Source organism: Schistocerca cancellata, chromosome 4 (genome assembly GCF_023864275.1).
Source record: "Schistocerca cancellata isolate TAMUIC-IGC-003103 chromosome 4, iqSchCanc2.1, whole genome shotgun sequence".
Classification (NCBI taxonomy): domain Eukaryota; kingdom Metazoa; phylum Arthropoda; class Insecta; order Orthoptera; family Acrididae; genus Schistocerca; species Schistocerca cancellata.
Window position 1 is genome coordinate 791,740,558 of NC_064629.1, and position 16,240 is coordinate 791,756,797.

The 16,240-nt window shown below is 41.8% G+C and overlaps 1 protein-coding gene across 2 annotated transcripts in view; it reads right to left on the reverse strand.

Moving 5' to 3' along the window:
- LOC126184680 (organic cation transporter protein-like) overlaps nt 1-16,240 on the reverse strand; it is a 230,848-nt gene that overhangs the window by 56,951 nt on the left and 157,657 nt on the right. For both annotated transcript variants that reach the window (XM_049927171.1, XM_049927172.1), the window contains exon 6: nt 6,777-6,948. In XM_049927171.1, coding sequence (XP_049783128.1) covers nt 6,777-6,948 — 172 coding nt within the window. The remainder of the gene's footprint in view (nt 1-6,776; nt 6,949-16,240) is intronic.

Below are 16,240 nucleotides of genomic sequence, written 5' to 3' on the forward strand. Positions count from 1 at the left end.
TGATCACTGATACCCTCTTCTACATTCACGGAGTCGAAAAGTTCCGGTCTATTTGTTGCTATGAGGTCTAAAACGTTAGCTTCACGAGTTGGTTCTCTAACTATCTACTCGAAGTAATTCTCGGACAAGGCAGTCAGGATAATGTCACAAGAGTCTCTGTCCCTGGCTCCAGTTCTGATTGTGTGACTATCCCATTCTATACCTGGTAGATTGAAGTCTCCCCCTATTACAATAGTATGATCACGAAACTTCTTCACGACGTTCTGCAGGTTCTCCATTCGTTGCCGTTTTGTTTCGGGTTCGAAGTGATGAACCCATGTTTTATCGCATGTGTCGACGTTCGACAACAACTGTCACGATCAGCCGCGTAAGGCGGAAGCAATTCTTCACAGATGTCCTTCGATGCTCTTTATGGTCTTCTGTTAGGCGGCGAGCAACCCAACAGGCACACACATTTGAGTACCCCAACTGGTGGACGAGGGTATGAGCACTTCCAGCAGAGACGTCCAGTTGTGTATCGTGGTGTTTGACTGTGATCCGTCGCTCACCTCGAATGAGAGTGTCCATACGTTCCAACATTGCAGGATTTACAGCTGTCTAAGGCCGGCCGTCACGAGGGAGATCGGACAGGTTTGCGCGACCGTGTTGCGATGATGACAGACGCATCGCCCAACGACTCTGCATGCTTTTGTCCACTGCCAGATCCCCGTGAAAATTCGGCAAGCACCTATGTGCGATGATCTGGTTTTCCACCGAAAGAAACTCATAAGGGGAGGCCACGACGTTCGGATCATGGATGTACTTCAGACTTTGTACACTTTTAGTAGTCCATTAGGGCAACATAATGTGCAACTAGTAAGACGTACTACTTACGCGATTTCGAGCAAATCGATAGAGAAGTTTTAGGCGTCATGATGTACCTGTGCGTTGCGACCCTGAGTATGGGATGGCGGCGGTCATGTGCTTAGAGTTCAGGCTAGCGGGCACGGTAGCTCAGCGTGTTCGGTCAGAGGGTTCAGCTACCCTCTGTAATAAAAAAAAAAAAACTGAGTGAACAGATCAACGAACAACCTGAACGAGTGTCATCGGACGTTCGCCACGAACAAATTCGCCGAACAATGTAGAACAAAATGAGATAAAAAAAAGGCTCAGTAATCGTTATTGTGATCGTTTCTCAGTTTTGGTTACTGATAATAACTTGATACCAGTGCCTATGAGTTTAATTTGTACACCACAGCACTGAAGATGACCACTATATGACTGAAAATCGATTTTGCTATGAATAAACCATCAATATTACGGCCAACGCTGACCTTCCTTTTAATTTAAAATTTTTCATTGTTAGTATGCTACTGTTAACTAATTAAGGGAAAACTGGCTTGATAACACAAAATGGCGTACACTCGACGAGAGTTAACCCTCAAGATGGCACAGGTCTCACAAAATGGACACTAATGTGCGGACAAATGGACCAGACTGTGAAGTAAAATCGATGCCGAGAAGAAAACGAAATTATATCATAATCAAATTTTATTTGTGATAAAACATTAATGATACGTACGGTAATACCTATCGTTCACTGAAAAATATGGTTAACACATACTGGAATATTATTTTCTATTTTGCTGCGCCCAGGGTTCGAACCGACCTAAATCCGTGACTAAATATAGCCAACAGCAGGTAGGGTCAAAGTTCCGTAGGCAAAGTGTAGTAGACGTTTTGTCAGATTTTGTAGTTACCTTCTTTACCGTAATGTGACATTTTTGAATTTGTTTAAAAAATCATTTCACATTATTTAAATGAATGTAACTATTAAATCTGCCTGTAGCTATCACTTTCGCGAATGAAGGCAGGTATCATTAGACAAAGAGGAGATTGTACTTTGTCTGTAAAACATTGACCTCATCCTACTGTTGTCTGTACTTACGTTGACAACACACTGGGAACCTTCCCACTTGCAGCGTGTGTACTTAAGTCTAATTTTATTTTTGTTTTATCAGGTGCCGCACACTTCGTAAGTTCTATTACGGTTCTTGTTGTGTCCTCTCTTTTTCAGTATACAGGGTGAGTCACCTAACGTTACCGCTGGATATATTTCGTAAACCACATCAAATACTGACGAATCGATTCCACAGACCGAACGTGAGGAGAGGGGCTAGTGTAATTGTTTAATACAAACCATACAAAAATGCACGGAAGTATGTTTTTTAACACAAACCTACGTTTATTTAAATGGAACCCCGGTAGTTTTGTTAGCACATCTGAACATATAAACAAATACGTAATCAGTGCCGTTTGTTGCATTGTAAAATGTTAATTACATCCGGAGCTATTGTAACCTAAAGTTGACGCTTCAGTACCACTCCTCCGCTGTTCGGTCGTGTGTATCGGAGAGCACCGAATTACGTAGGGATCCAAAGGGAACGGTTATGGACCTTAGGTACAGAAGAGACTGGAACAGCACATTACGTCCACATGCTAACATCTTTTTATTGGTCTTTTTCACTGACGCACATGTACATTACCATGAGGGGTGAGGTACACGTACACACGTGGTTTCCGTTTTCAATTACGGAGTGGAATAGGGTGTGTCCCGACATGTCAGGCCAATAGATGTTCAATGTGGTGGCCATCATTTGCTGCACACAATTGCAATCTCTGGCGTAACGAATGTCGTACACGCCGCAGTACATCTGGTATAATGTCGCCGCAGGCTGCCACAATACGTTGTTTCATATCCTCAGGGGTTGTAGGCACATCACGGTACACGTTTTCCTTTAACGTACCCCACAGAAAGAAGTCCAGAGGTGTAAGATCAGGAGAACGGGCTGGCCAATTTATGCGTCCTCCACGTCCTATGAAACGCCCGTCGAACGTGTACCCCACCCCTCATGGTAATGTACATGTGCGTCAGTGAAAAAGACCAATAAAAAGGTGGTAGCATGTGAACGTAATGTGCTGTTTCAGTCTCTTCTGTACCTAAGGTCCATCAGCATTCCCTTTAGGTCCCTACGTAATTCGGTGCTCTCCGATACACACGATCGAACAGTGGAGGAGTGGTACTCAAGCGTCAACTTTAGGTTACAGTAGCTCCGGATGTAATTAACATTTTACACTGCAACAAACGGCACTGATTACGTATTTGTTTATATGTTCAGATGTGCTAACAAAACTACCGGGGTTCCATTTAAAAAAACGTAGGTTTGTGTTAAAAAACATACTTCCGTGCATTTTTGTATGGTTTGTATTAAACAATTACACTAGCCCCTCTCCTCACGTTCGGTCTGTGGAATCGATGCGTCAGTATTTGATGTGGTTTACAAAATATATCCAGCGGTAATGTTAGGTGACTCACCCTGTATACTCAGCTGATGACCACTGGCTGGTCGAAACTAGTAACTGCATTTTGAAACGCTTTTGTAACTGCTGTTGACTGCCCCACGGCGAGACTAAATGCCGTCTGGCGGGCACGTGACGAGATGAGGAAAGTGTATATGCGGATCAGAGACGAATGAGGAAGCATTCTAACCACGACAAGGATCGCAAATGGGGGAACCTACTTTAATATAGGACAGAGTGTTATGAGCCAGCACTTGGAAACGAACATCTCGGAAACGGCACAGCTTGTCGGTTGTTCGCGTCCTATTGACATGACCGTATATGGAAAGTGGTTGAAGGACGGTGAAACCATCAGTAGGCGGCAAGGTGTTACATGTGTACACTTCATCGCAAAACGTGGAAGTCGGAGGCTTGCCTGCTCCATAAAGCAGGATAAGCGACGATCTGTGCTTGATCTGACGGCAGGAAACAACGCTGGTGCATGCACAAGCGTTTCGATACACACCCTTCAGTGCACAGTGTCGAACATGGGGCTTCGTGGCAGACGACCCTTACGTGTTGCCATGTTGATCCAACGATATCGTCAATTACGATTGCAGTGGGCACCGGGTTATCAATGGGAACATGTCGACTGGTAGAATGAATCCCTTTTCTTGTTACCCCAGATCGCTCGCCGGTTGCGGATATGGCTTCATCCAAGCCAAAGACTGCTTGAAACATGCGCCACTCCACTGACGTAGGCCAGTGGGGCAGTATTATGTTGTGGGAGATATTTACCTGGGCTTTCATGGAACCTATGGTAGCAATCTAAGGCACTATGACAGCTGTGGACTACGTGAACATTATCACGGACCACCTGCATCCTTCCATGTTTGATAAATTTCCCTACCTCTATGGTATTTTCCAATAGGATAATTATCCGTCTTACAAGGTCAGAAACGTGCTAGAGTGGTTTGAGGAGCGTGGCATGAGTACTAAAGGAAATCCGCTAAGGTTCGATTACGCAATAAGTCACACAAATCTAAAGGCTGTAAATTCAACTAAATACTTAGGGATTACAATTACAAATAACCTACATTGGAACGATCACATAGATAATGTTATGGGTAGAGCAAACCAAAGACTGTGATTTATTGTCAGAACACTTAGAAGGTGTAGCAGGTTTACTAAAGAGACTGCTTACACCACGCTTGTCCGTCCGATTCTGGAGTATTGCTGTGCGGTGTGGGATCCGCATCAGGTGGGACTGACGGATGACATTGAAAAAGTACAAAGAAGGGCAGCTCGTTTTGTATTATCGCGAAATAGGGGAGACAGTGCCACAGACATGATACGTGGAGTGGCAATCATTAAAACAAAGGCGTTTTTCGTCGCCACGGGATCTTCTCATGAAATTGCGAAAACATTCTGTTGGCACCCACCTACATAGGGAAAATGATCATCACGATAAAATAAGAGAAATCAGGGCTCGCACAGAAAAATTTAAGTGCTCGTTTTTCCCGCGCGCCGTTCGAGTGGGGAACGGTAGAGTGACAGCTTGAAGGTGGTTCATTGAATTCCTCTGCCAGGCACTTTATTGTTAATAGCAGAGTAATCACGTAGATGTAGACAGTGAGCTCGCGTTTATGTCTCGGCCATCAAATTCACCTGATCTGAACCAGATGAAACACGTCTGGGATGCTATCGGGTGTCAGTTCCGCGTCCAGAAACAACCGGCCCGTAATTTAAGGGAAGTGCGTGACGTGTGCGTATACATCTGGTGCCACATGCCTCCGGAAATCCACTAACGACTTATCGATTCCGTGCTATACAATATAGCTGCTGTATTTTATTCCAAAGGTGGATCAGCACGCTATTAAGCACGTGCTCATAATGTTTGACTCAACAGTCTATATATTTAGTTTCACCAAAATCCTTCTGTGTGTACCTGTATTGCAAATATATTTTGTAACGGCTAATGGAAAAATTATTTGATAAATTGATAAGGCCCCCTTCAAAAACTGTTGATTAATCTGTACTACTCTAAGTAAATGGTGATGATGAAATCAAAAATAAAGACAACAAGTTTAAATAAATTAATAAATGGTTCCAAGCAATGTGGAATAAAATGATGTTTCATAATTCTGGGGACAGATTATTTGTATGATTCTTTAGTTTACAATGTACCTCAAAATATGTGTGTCGAACGCTTTGGGGTGGAACCTAAGTTCCAATCAACCCAAAATTGTATGACATCATTAGTGAGACTATAGCTAATTATGACAGCAAGAGAACAGACTTTTCTTCTGGAGGCAAATGAGTCTTAAGTAAGTTAGGTATGTACCATCGGTCGACAACTAAACTCTATTGATTTTGCAAATATCTTTTAGGTTAAAACTGTAAGAAAAGGCACCTGAAAGTTATTTGAAGCAGAAGAGAAATTTTGATATATGAATATATAGAATGACGCAGTTCTCAGCCAACGAGGACGGAAATGCAAATGAAGTAGGAAGGGTGAAATAAGTAAATGCAGTGTCCGTCACAGATCTACAGGATATGTTCTGTAACAGCGCACAGGACTCTCGAGAAGGAACATTAATGACATTGTGGGAGTAGAGTGCTTTAATACAAGCTACTATTGGAAAAGAGAAATAAATTGCCCGTGATCTTTAACGAGCCCTTCTGACCTTCTTAGCGATTTCCAGAAGGTCAGAAGGGCTCGTTAAAGAAACCTTAATCAAGATGATTGGAGAGGGAATTTAGCCCCTCTTCTTCTCTGACCAACCATACCACCTTGCTTATGGCAATACAGCAGCAGCCCAAACTGTACCTGATGGAATATTCTTTGACCTTTCGCGTACTCATTTTGAGAAGCGAGGGGCAATCTGTGACAATAAATTAGTGTAGATAAACTTCTTTGCCAAGGAGGTTATTATTAGCGATCTTGGCAAAGACGTTTATCTTCACTAATGTATATTCTTTAACATCCCGAAAACATAAAATTCTATCTAGACGTACAATTTTATCCCACACTTTTATAAACAGACGTTATGAAAGTGCCTTCTCTGCTCACAGAATACAGAACCTGGCTAACATTCTCTGAATAGCGGGTAAGTTACCAGCAACCAGAGTGTGATTTTAGGCTGCTTGACACAAACCTATACGTGTTCTTTCCAAACGTCCGAAAACAATAAATGATTTAAAATACAAAAAAAATGTAATTGTGTGTGAAATCTTATGGGACTTAACTGCTGAGGTCATCAGTCCCTAAGCTTACACACTACTTAACCTAAATTATCCTAAAGATAAACACAAACACCCATGCCCGAGGGAGGACTCGAACTTCCGCCGGGACCAGCCGCACAGTCCATGACTGCAGCGCCGTAGCCCGCTCGGCCAATCCCGCGTGGTATTGAAATACACCTGGAACCAAATTTCAGAGCTGAACTACATCTTACCACCAGTAACAGGAGACCATGATGAAACCTGGCAGGTAAGCAATGCGCAGCAGCATCCTCCAGTCTTGTAGCAGCCAAGCAAGGAACCCGAGGAGGATTTCACCAATGACGTCAACAGCACCCATGATAGCGCTGGCCAGCACCCGCGCGCTGGGGCCCACTTGTTCCATGCCTGTAACAATGCCAGCTAACTTAACCCTTCTCTCCTTGCACGTAGTGAAGTTGGAAAGATATAGATTTTGTATGTGACTTCCCTTTTGACAAGGGAAGCCTACAACGAGAAGATATATATTCAGCTAAGTGATTCTGTGTACCGCAAAATGAATAAGCACCCAACGAGTCTTATATCCAGAAAAACTGCTACTCTTTTGAACGATAGTTCTTTACCTGAACAAGCTATCAAGGGACTGAGACCACACAATGGGGTTCCACCAAGACTGTATGGACTGACCAAGATTCATAAGGATGGCGTTCCACTACGATTGATAGTGAGTGATATTGGTGCTTCTCCTTATTCGACTGCATAACATCTGGCCTCCTTACTCAAGTTGTATGTGGGTAAGTGCTGCCACCATATGCGTAATTCCAAGGATTTTATCAATCGTTTGAAGACTGTTAAGTTGAGCAGCTCGGATTTACTAGTTATCTTCGATGTGATCACATTTTTTACCAAAGTGCCTTTATTTGACTCCCTACATCTTATTGGTAACTTGTTCAGTGATGATTTGATGGCTTCGTTTGAACATACTCTCTCCTCAACTTATTTTTCTATTTAATAACGAATTTTTTGAAGAAACTGACGGTGTCACCATGGAGAGTCCCTTGTCCCCTACGGTGGCCAATCTTTTTATGGAAGACTTTGAGGAGAAAGCTCTTGAGTCTGCAGTCTTAAAGTCTACGGTTTTTTGGCGTTACGTAGATGATACTTTCATTTTATGGCCTCATGACAGACAATAATTGGAAAAATTCCTTTGTTATTTAAACCCTTTACATGAGAACATCAAGTTTACTATGGAGATACAGAACGATGGGACTTTACCCTTTCTAGACGTGTTAGTATACCGTAAGAATGATGGGTCTTTGGGACATTCGGTGTACAGAAAACCCTCACATACAGGTCTATATCTTCAGGCGTCCGGCTGCCATCACCCCGCACAAACCGCCAGTGTTCTTAGTACTTTAATTCATCAGGCGCACGTAATATCGGATGCTGATAGCCTTCACGAAGAATTAGTGCATCTGAAGAAGCTTTTTAAAGAGAATGGCTATACTTCGCGTCAAATACGGAAGACCACACACAATTATAATAACAGGAAGCAACGCTCTGAGGAGACTGATGACGACTGTAACTCAACTGCGTTCCTTCCATATGCCAGGAACGCGTCTTCTAAGCAGATTGCTTAGGAAGAATAATATTGTCAGGCTCCGTCCACCAACAAAGAACAGGGCCTTAGTCGGATCCGTTAAAGACGATTTACAATTGATGAAGGCAGCTGTTTATAAAATTCTCTGTGAGTGTGGCTCTGCAAATATAGGTCAGACGATAGTAACAATCCAGGAACGCTGTGCAAAACATGTAAGACACACCCGTCTGCGGTAACCTTTAAAATCAGCAGTGGCAGAACATTGCATTTCCATGGGACATTCAATGGAATACAATAATACCAAAATTTTAGCACCGGTTTCCAGCTTCTGGGACTCTGTAATTAAAGAACCCGTGGAAACACGACTTGATGATAATTTAATGAATTGTGGTAGCGGCTTTCAGTTCGATAAAAATTGGAATCCAATTATTAAAATTATGCGGTCACAACGGAATCGACGTGCTCAGTCGATAATCAGCGATTAGTTTGTTCTTACTTCACCACTGAGGGCAGCACACACAACTTCGCTGCCTCACACATGTCATCTCCTAACGCATGCGCCATAAACCACCAGTAAGATTCGCATGCACGGTAGAGATGGGCAAACTGAAACACGTAACTGTTTCGAAACAAATGAAACAGTACAATGTAATGTTCCGATACGCTGTTTCGAAACAGTGAAACAGTTTGTGTTTCGTAATCTAATAAACCTACACATTTTATCATCTTGAATGTGTACTGTATAAGTATGTCCATATAAACACAAATGAGGTGCGAGAGCGCTAATCATGTCGCAGAAAGTATGAAACTATCACTTAGGCGTCTTGGCAGTTTCGTATTTCCTGCAGCAAATGCGCTGCTTTCGTGTCGCGTGACTTTCATGCTTTTCAATTGGCTGAGGACAGCCATAGCTGAAGACAGAAGAACCACCACGAACGGAACTGGAGGTGGGAGCAAACTGCAGAAACAACGGATATTCTACTGGGAGTCCCACATTCCGTTAGTATGGGTAATATACCCATCTTGCTAATTTCCATCTACACAAAGGGAATCATTGTGGATAATAGGCACAGTGACTATAGACTCACAAATAACGCCAAATAAATCGAATAAATAACAAAATATAACAGAAAATTTTTTTGTCTTTCAAGGTGTTTCGAACCGTGCCCTTCCCGTACACCATTACACTATCAGTGATTTGTCAAACAGATTGCTTGCAATTATACCTACATCAAATTTATGTAAATGTCTAATAACTGTCACTCTACGCCTTTTTTTATTCAAAACTTGCGTTTCTTAATATGATTACTGTACATGAACAGAGAAGCGTCTGTTATAAAGAAAAGTGTAATTTAACTGAATGATTTTCACATATTTATTATTTTGAATGTGAACAGTATGCGTTGTTTTATTGTTTGGTTAGTGTTTATAAAGCAGATGTTACGCCATTTCGAAACAGGACAGTCAGCTCGAAACGAAGCTTTATTTTCGGATATCTTAAGCTTCATGCTATTGCTTGTCAAAAAGATTTCGACACTCTTGAAAGAGTTTCATGAAGTGGTATGTTGTGTTTCAGTACCTGTGCCGAGCCCGAATCTCACCGACACAGAGTGGAATGAAACTGTTTCGATACAATTAGTCCGTTCCAGGCACAGATGGACTGAAACAGCCGTATTTTGAAACAACGATACAGTTTCTGTATCTGGCTCGAGATCGAATCTGGTCCGAGACAGGGGCAGAATGAAACACCACTGTTTCGAAACAGTGAACCACAACCGTTCCGAAACACTGAAACAGTTCCACGTATCGATACACTGTATCGAAACATAGAAACAGTGGCCAAGTCTAATGCACGGGATTCGCTATAAATACCATGACTGCATCAGGTGTCTTCAGTACTTCGTCTTCTCACCTGAGGATGGCCGGACATCTCTGGGCTGAAATATCGTGGCAGAATGTTGATGGGATCCGGCTTCAAACCCGAAAATTACTGGTAGATTTTGTTTACCATTTTCATACCTTTGCTGTGAAATAATGCTAAAAAGTGAGGTGAAGTGTACTGATACGACAAATAACGCCAACGTCCATTTGGAACTAATAATACATGGAGAATTAGAAGGATTAAATGTGTGAAAGAGAGGATTTGGTAAAAGAGGAAGCAAGGAAATGAAATAATTCCTGTTTACGGCTGAAATGAGAATGTACTCAGAAGATAAAGGAGCAGGATTTCCAAGCTTTTGGTTTTGCAGCCGAGTTAACATTGTCATTCCACGATATTATGATAATTTCCCTAGTTGTACTTCTCACGCATTGAGCGCGGATTTGATTTTCATGACCCTCTCAAACAGTAAAGCAGTCTCAGGTATTTAAAATTAGATTAAGGCTACGACGCATCTCACACTTTACCCAGATTAAAGCATTCGTCCCTGTTAATTAAATTATCCACCACTCTAATTACGAGCGACTTATTTATTACACTATGCTAGAAGTTTGGCACCTGCATGACAATACTGATATCTTCGTATTTCATTTCATTCTCACGTGTGAAACAGTGGTCGGCGACAGTTGATTTAATAAGCTGCTTGAGTCAAGTACGACACTCGTGTTCGTCACACATTTATGCAACCATTCTTAAAGTTTGTCAAGCTTACACATTTACCTGACATATCGCCCATCGAAATGTGTAGGGTATTATCGATCGGATACTTACTAGTCATAGTTCTCCAGCAACCACTCTTGATGTTTTTAGAACTTATGTAAGAGACAGAGTCTCGAGGGATTCCATATTTTCTACATTGCGTTCTTCCGGAATGGTAGACTAGCTAGTGAGAAAATAAGTGCACGTACGGTAGGCCTCTTTAATATTATGGTTGAGAAAGGATGTTATTCAGTCTGTACATGGAACAAACAATAAAGAAAGTCAAAGAAAAATTTGGACAATGACTTAAAGAAAGAAGAATTAAAAACTTTGAGGTTTACCGATACATTGTAATTCTGTCAGTCACAACAAAAGACTTGGAAGTGCAGTTCTGCGAAATGGTCAGTGTCTTGAAATGAGGATATAAGATGAACATTAACAATAGCAAAACAAGTGTAATAGAATGTAGTCGAATTAAATCAGGCGATGTGGATTCAGGTTACCTTATCAACAAGGTTGAGGTTACGGATATGAAAGTAGCTAGGATGATTGCAGGTACTAGTAGATGGGAACAATGGCAAGAGGGTGTCCACAATGAGGAAATCAAATAAAAACTGGGAATGAACTCTATAGATGTAGCAGTCAGGGCGAACAGGCTTAGATGGTGGGGTCATGTTACACGCATGCGAGAAGCAAGGTTACCCAAGAGACTCATGGATTCAGCAGTAGATGGTAGGAGGAGTCGGGGCAGACCAAGGAGAAGGTACCTGGATTCGGTTAAGAATGATTTTGATGTAATAGGTTTAACATCAGAAGAGGCACCAATGTTAGCACTGAATAGGGGATCATGGAGGAACTGTATAAGGGGGGCTATGCTCCAGACTGAACGCTGAAAGGCAAAATCAGTCTTAAATGATGATGATGATGATGATGATGATGTTGAGGGAATTAGTTTAAGAAATGAGACACTAAAAGTAGTAGATGAGTTTTGCTCTTTGAGCAAATAAATTAACTGACGATGGCCGAAGAAGAGTGGATATAAAATGTAGACCGGCAATGACAAGAAAACCATACCTGAAGAAGAGAAATTTGTTGACATCCAACATAAATTTAAGCGTTAGGAAGCCTTTGCTGAAGGCATTTGTTTAGAAGTGAAATCTGTACTGTAAGCATTTCAGACAAGAAATGAATAGAAGCTTTTGAAATAAGGCGCTACAGAAGAATACTGAAGATTAGATTGGTAAGTTCACGTAACTAATGAGGAGGTACTAGACAGAAATGAGGAGAAAAGGAAATTTGTGACGCAACTTGACTAAAAGAAAGGATCGATTGATAGGTCACATTCTGAGACGTCAAGGAATCACCATTTTAGTATTAGAGGGAAGTATGGGGATTAAAAATGGCAGACGGACACCAAGAGACGAGAACAGTAAGCACATTGAAATGGGTGTGGGTTGGGGTAGTTATTCGGAGAAGAAGAGGTTTGCACAGGATAGAGTAGCGTGGAGGGCTACATCTAACCAGATCTCGGACTGAAGACAACAACAACAATTATCCTTCATTTCTGTCTGGTATTAGGTGTCAACAATGGATATCGGCCACTCATGCCTGCTTCCAACGATTGCCTATGAAGAGGACATTTTGGAAAACCTTCAAGATAAACTGTTCTCCAGAACTCTCCAAGTGTCGCACACTTTGCGTAATTCTCAAATGGTTCAAATGGCTCTGATCACTATTGGACTTAACATCTGAGGTCATCAGTCCCCTAGAACATAGAACTACTTAAACCTAACTAACCCAAGGACAACAGACATATCCATGCCCGAGGCAGGATTCGAACCTGCAACCGTAGCGGTCGCGCGTTTCCAGACTGAAGCGCCTAGAACCGCTTGGCCACATCGGCCGGCTGCGGACATCTCATTTTAATGTCTGTAGAGTTATATAAACAAGAACTACATCCATACCATCTGCAGAAAGTCCAGGAAATAGTAGTGGAGGACTAGTCGCAACGAATACAGTGGTATTTATTATCAGCGCCGCCTATTGATGACTGGTGCTACCTCCGATGAGTGCACGTTCACACAACACGCAATGGGGACTTATTCAGAAACCATATTTACGCGGGCGACAATCCGTATGCCCAAGTATTTTTCAGTAGCCCATGTTGGTTCATTTTGATCATATAGACTGGAAAAATATGTTATCAGATTATTGCATCGTGTCGAACGCCAACCAGACTACCAGGACCGATTCACCTAATTTTTCTCATAGATGTTCTTCCTACCATGTTGGATGAGATGCCAAAATTGGTACGCTAGATAGTGTGGCTGCAAAACGACAGAACTGCAGCACAGTGTGATGTGAATGTGGGGCACAACCTAGACATACATACTCAAATAGATAGACTGATAGCGTGGGGGTGGGGGAGGGGACGTGTTCTGTGGCCACCACAATCTCCAGATCTTCACCTTTTTGTCTGAGTAATACTATATGGACTATGGTGTATGCTATTCCTGTAACGGATCTTATCCCACAAATTGACGTTGCGACAAATACTGAATACACAGCTATTCTTACTTCATTACTCCGGGTTGTGAGTGATTACGCAGAAAAGTAGATACCATAGATCTCCTCGGAATTATTCCCATCACTGGATTTCTCCTCTTTGAAAAGTCGTAAAAAATAAACCGTTTACTGCGAGTCATATCAACAATTCATGGTCGATGCTGTACTCAAAAGATATCCGAGATTTTCGTACTGTTCGCCTATACTCAACTTTAAACGTCATAAATATCTCGAGTGACCACCCTCAGCTTCTTAGGGAAGATTTTAACACAACCTGTAGAGTATCAATCAGTTCTAACAAGGCAGATGGGACTGCTGACTTAACTGCAACGCGTCTGTTGAGTACCGTATAATCAGAAATTAATAGAAAGAAAAACTATTCATTAGGTATTTCCAGTACTGAGATGTGGCTTTCGCAGAAAGGCAAAGAAACGCACGAGGACTTTTTTTTAATAATCAAAAATTTGGTATCAGATTGTTACTTTTTCATCGACGGGCATAACTTTAGTTGTTGGTTTTTGTATTGGTATTATACAGGGTGTTTCGGAAGTGATGGTCAATATTCGGAGATATGACAGGAATCATCATTCTAAACTAAAACGCCAAGTAAACATGGGCTCTAAAAAGCATACAGTAAGAGCTACGAGCAAGTCTTAATCTTCGATACTGTAAAAGAAATCTCTTCTACCGCAAGCTCTTTGCTTTCCATATTTTGAGAAGTGGTAGTATGGACCAAAACAAGAAAAAAAAATGTCCAGTTAACATGTGCTCTAAAATGCATTCCTTAAGAGCTATGAGCACTTGTTCATTAGAAGAGTTGTGTTTCAAAGTAGTGAAGATGAGCAAGTGCTCATAGCTATTAAGGTACCGTATGCGTTTAATAGCCCTTGTTTACTTGACTTTTTTGTTTCAAATGATCATTTCTGTCATATCCCTGAATATTTACAGTAACTTCTGAAGCACGCTGTATAGTACAACACTGCCAGCAATCATCAAAACACTGTAATATAAGGCACACCACTGTGTAATATTGGTAAGGATTTATATTGTTATTTCTGACACAGTGTGACGTTTCCGATAGTACCAGATACGCTTCTGTTTATTTTCATATGAGATAAATTAAACTAGAACATCATTTTTGCAGACAACGAGGCAGTGTACTGTTAGGTGATTCCGCTGGGACAGGCCATTTATCACTGAAGACACGCCGGTGAGAGGAAATAACCAGGCTTTCGAGGTCGTTGCGCGAGAAGTGCCCGATATATTACAGCCGATTCTGTCAGCTGTATATGATCATACGGCTTCACTGACCACCAGGTGCAAGTCTTTCTATTGGACGGCACTTCGGCGATTTGCGCGTCTGATAAAGATGAAATAAATTATGAGGACAAAACACACAACGAGAGGAGAAAATCTTCGATTCTGCTGGAAATCGAACCCGGGGCCCCGCGATCGAGATGCAGCTAACTATCCACTAAACAACAAGCTACTGAACACTTTTATATGAACAAAAATAAATTACGAGAACGGAGGAGGAGGAGGCCTCACTTGAGATCGGTAGTTTTAAAATATAAAAACAAATTCTGTACACTTGTAAATTTGTGAAACAACTGCACTGAGGAAGCTCGAAACATGATAGCGGATATCTTCTATCCATATGATCAGTGACGTATCAAGGAGCGACTAATGTTGCCCCTCTACATCTACATCTACATCTACATGTCTACTCCGCAATTCACATTTAAGTGCTTGGCAGAGGGTTCATCGAACCACAATCATACTATCTCCCTACCATTCCACTCCCGAACAGCGCGCGGGAAAAATGAACATCTAAACCTTTCTGTTCGAGCTCTGATTTCTCTTATTTTATTTTGATGATCATTCCTACCTATGTAGGCTGGGCTCAACAAAATATTTTCGCATTCGGAAGAGAAAGTTGGTGACTGAAACTTCGTAAATAGATCTCGCCGCGACGAAAAACGTCTTTGCTTTAATGACTTCCATCCCAGCTCGCGTATCATATCTGCCACACTCTCTCCCCTATTACGTGATAATACAAAACGAGCTGCCCTTTTTTGCACCCTTTCGATGTTCTCCGTCAATCCCACCTGGGAAGGATCCCACACAGCGCAGCAATATTCTAACAGAGGACGAAAGAGTGTAGTGTAAGCTGTCTCTTTAGTAGACTTGTTGCATCTTCTAAGTGTCCTGCCAATGAAACGCAACCTTTGGCTCGCCTTCCCCACAATATTATCTATGTGGTCTTTCCAACTGAAGTTGTTCGTAATTTTAACACCCAGGTACTTAGTTGAATTGACAGCCTTGAGAATTGTACTATTTATCGAGTAATCGAATTCCAACGGATTTCTTTTGGAACTCATGTGGATCACCTCACACTTTTCGTTATTTAGCGTCAACTGCCACCTGCCACACCATACAGCAATCTTTTCTAAATCACTTTGCAACTGATACTGGTCTGCGGATGACCTTACTAGACGGTAAATTAAAGCATCATCCGCGAACAACCTGAGAGAACTGCTCAGATTGTCACCCAGGTCATTTATAGAGATCAGGAACAGCAGAGGTCCCAGGACGCTTCCCTGGGGAACACCTGATATCACTTCAGTTTTACTCGCAGTTTCATATATGTCACCATACGAGTGAGCATGAACAGTTTAAAATGTACTGCTGTGAACTACCACACACATTAATGGAAGATAAAGTCCCCTCTCCCACCTCTCTCCCACTCCCCACTACAATAGACAAAAAGAGGTTTACAGGGTTACGTGGCGACAGTTATGTAAATTTATATTTTCATCAAACCAAATGTCGTTAAACAGCCAGTCTACATTATTCCATATCGAAGAATAACGATTTGTACTATATGAATTCTCGTG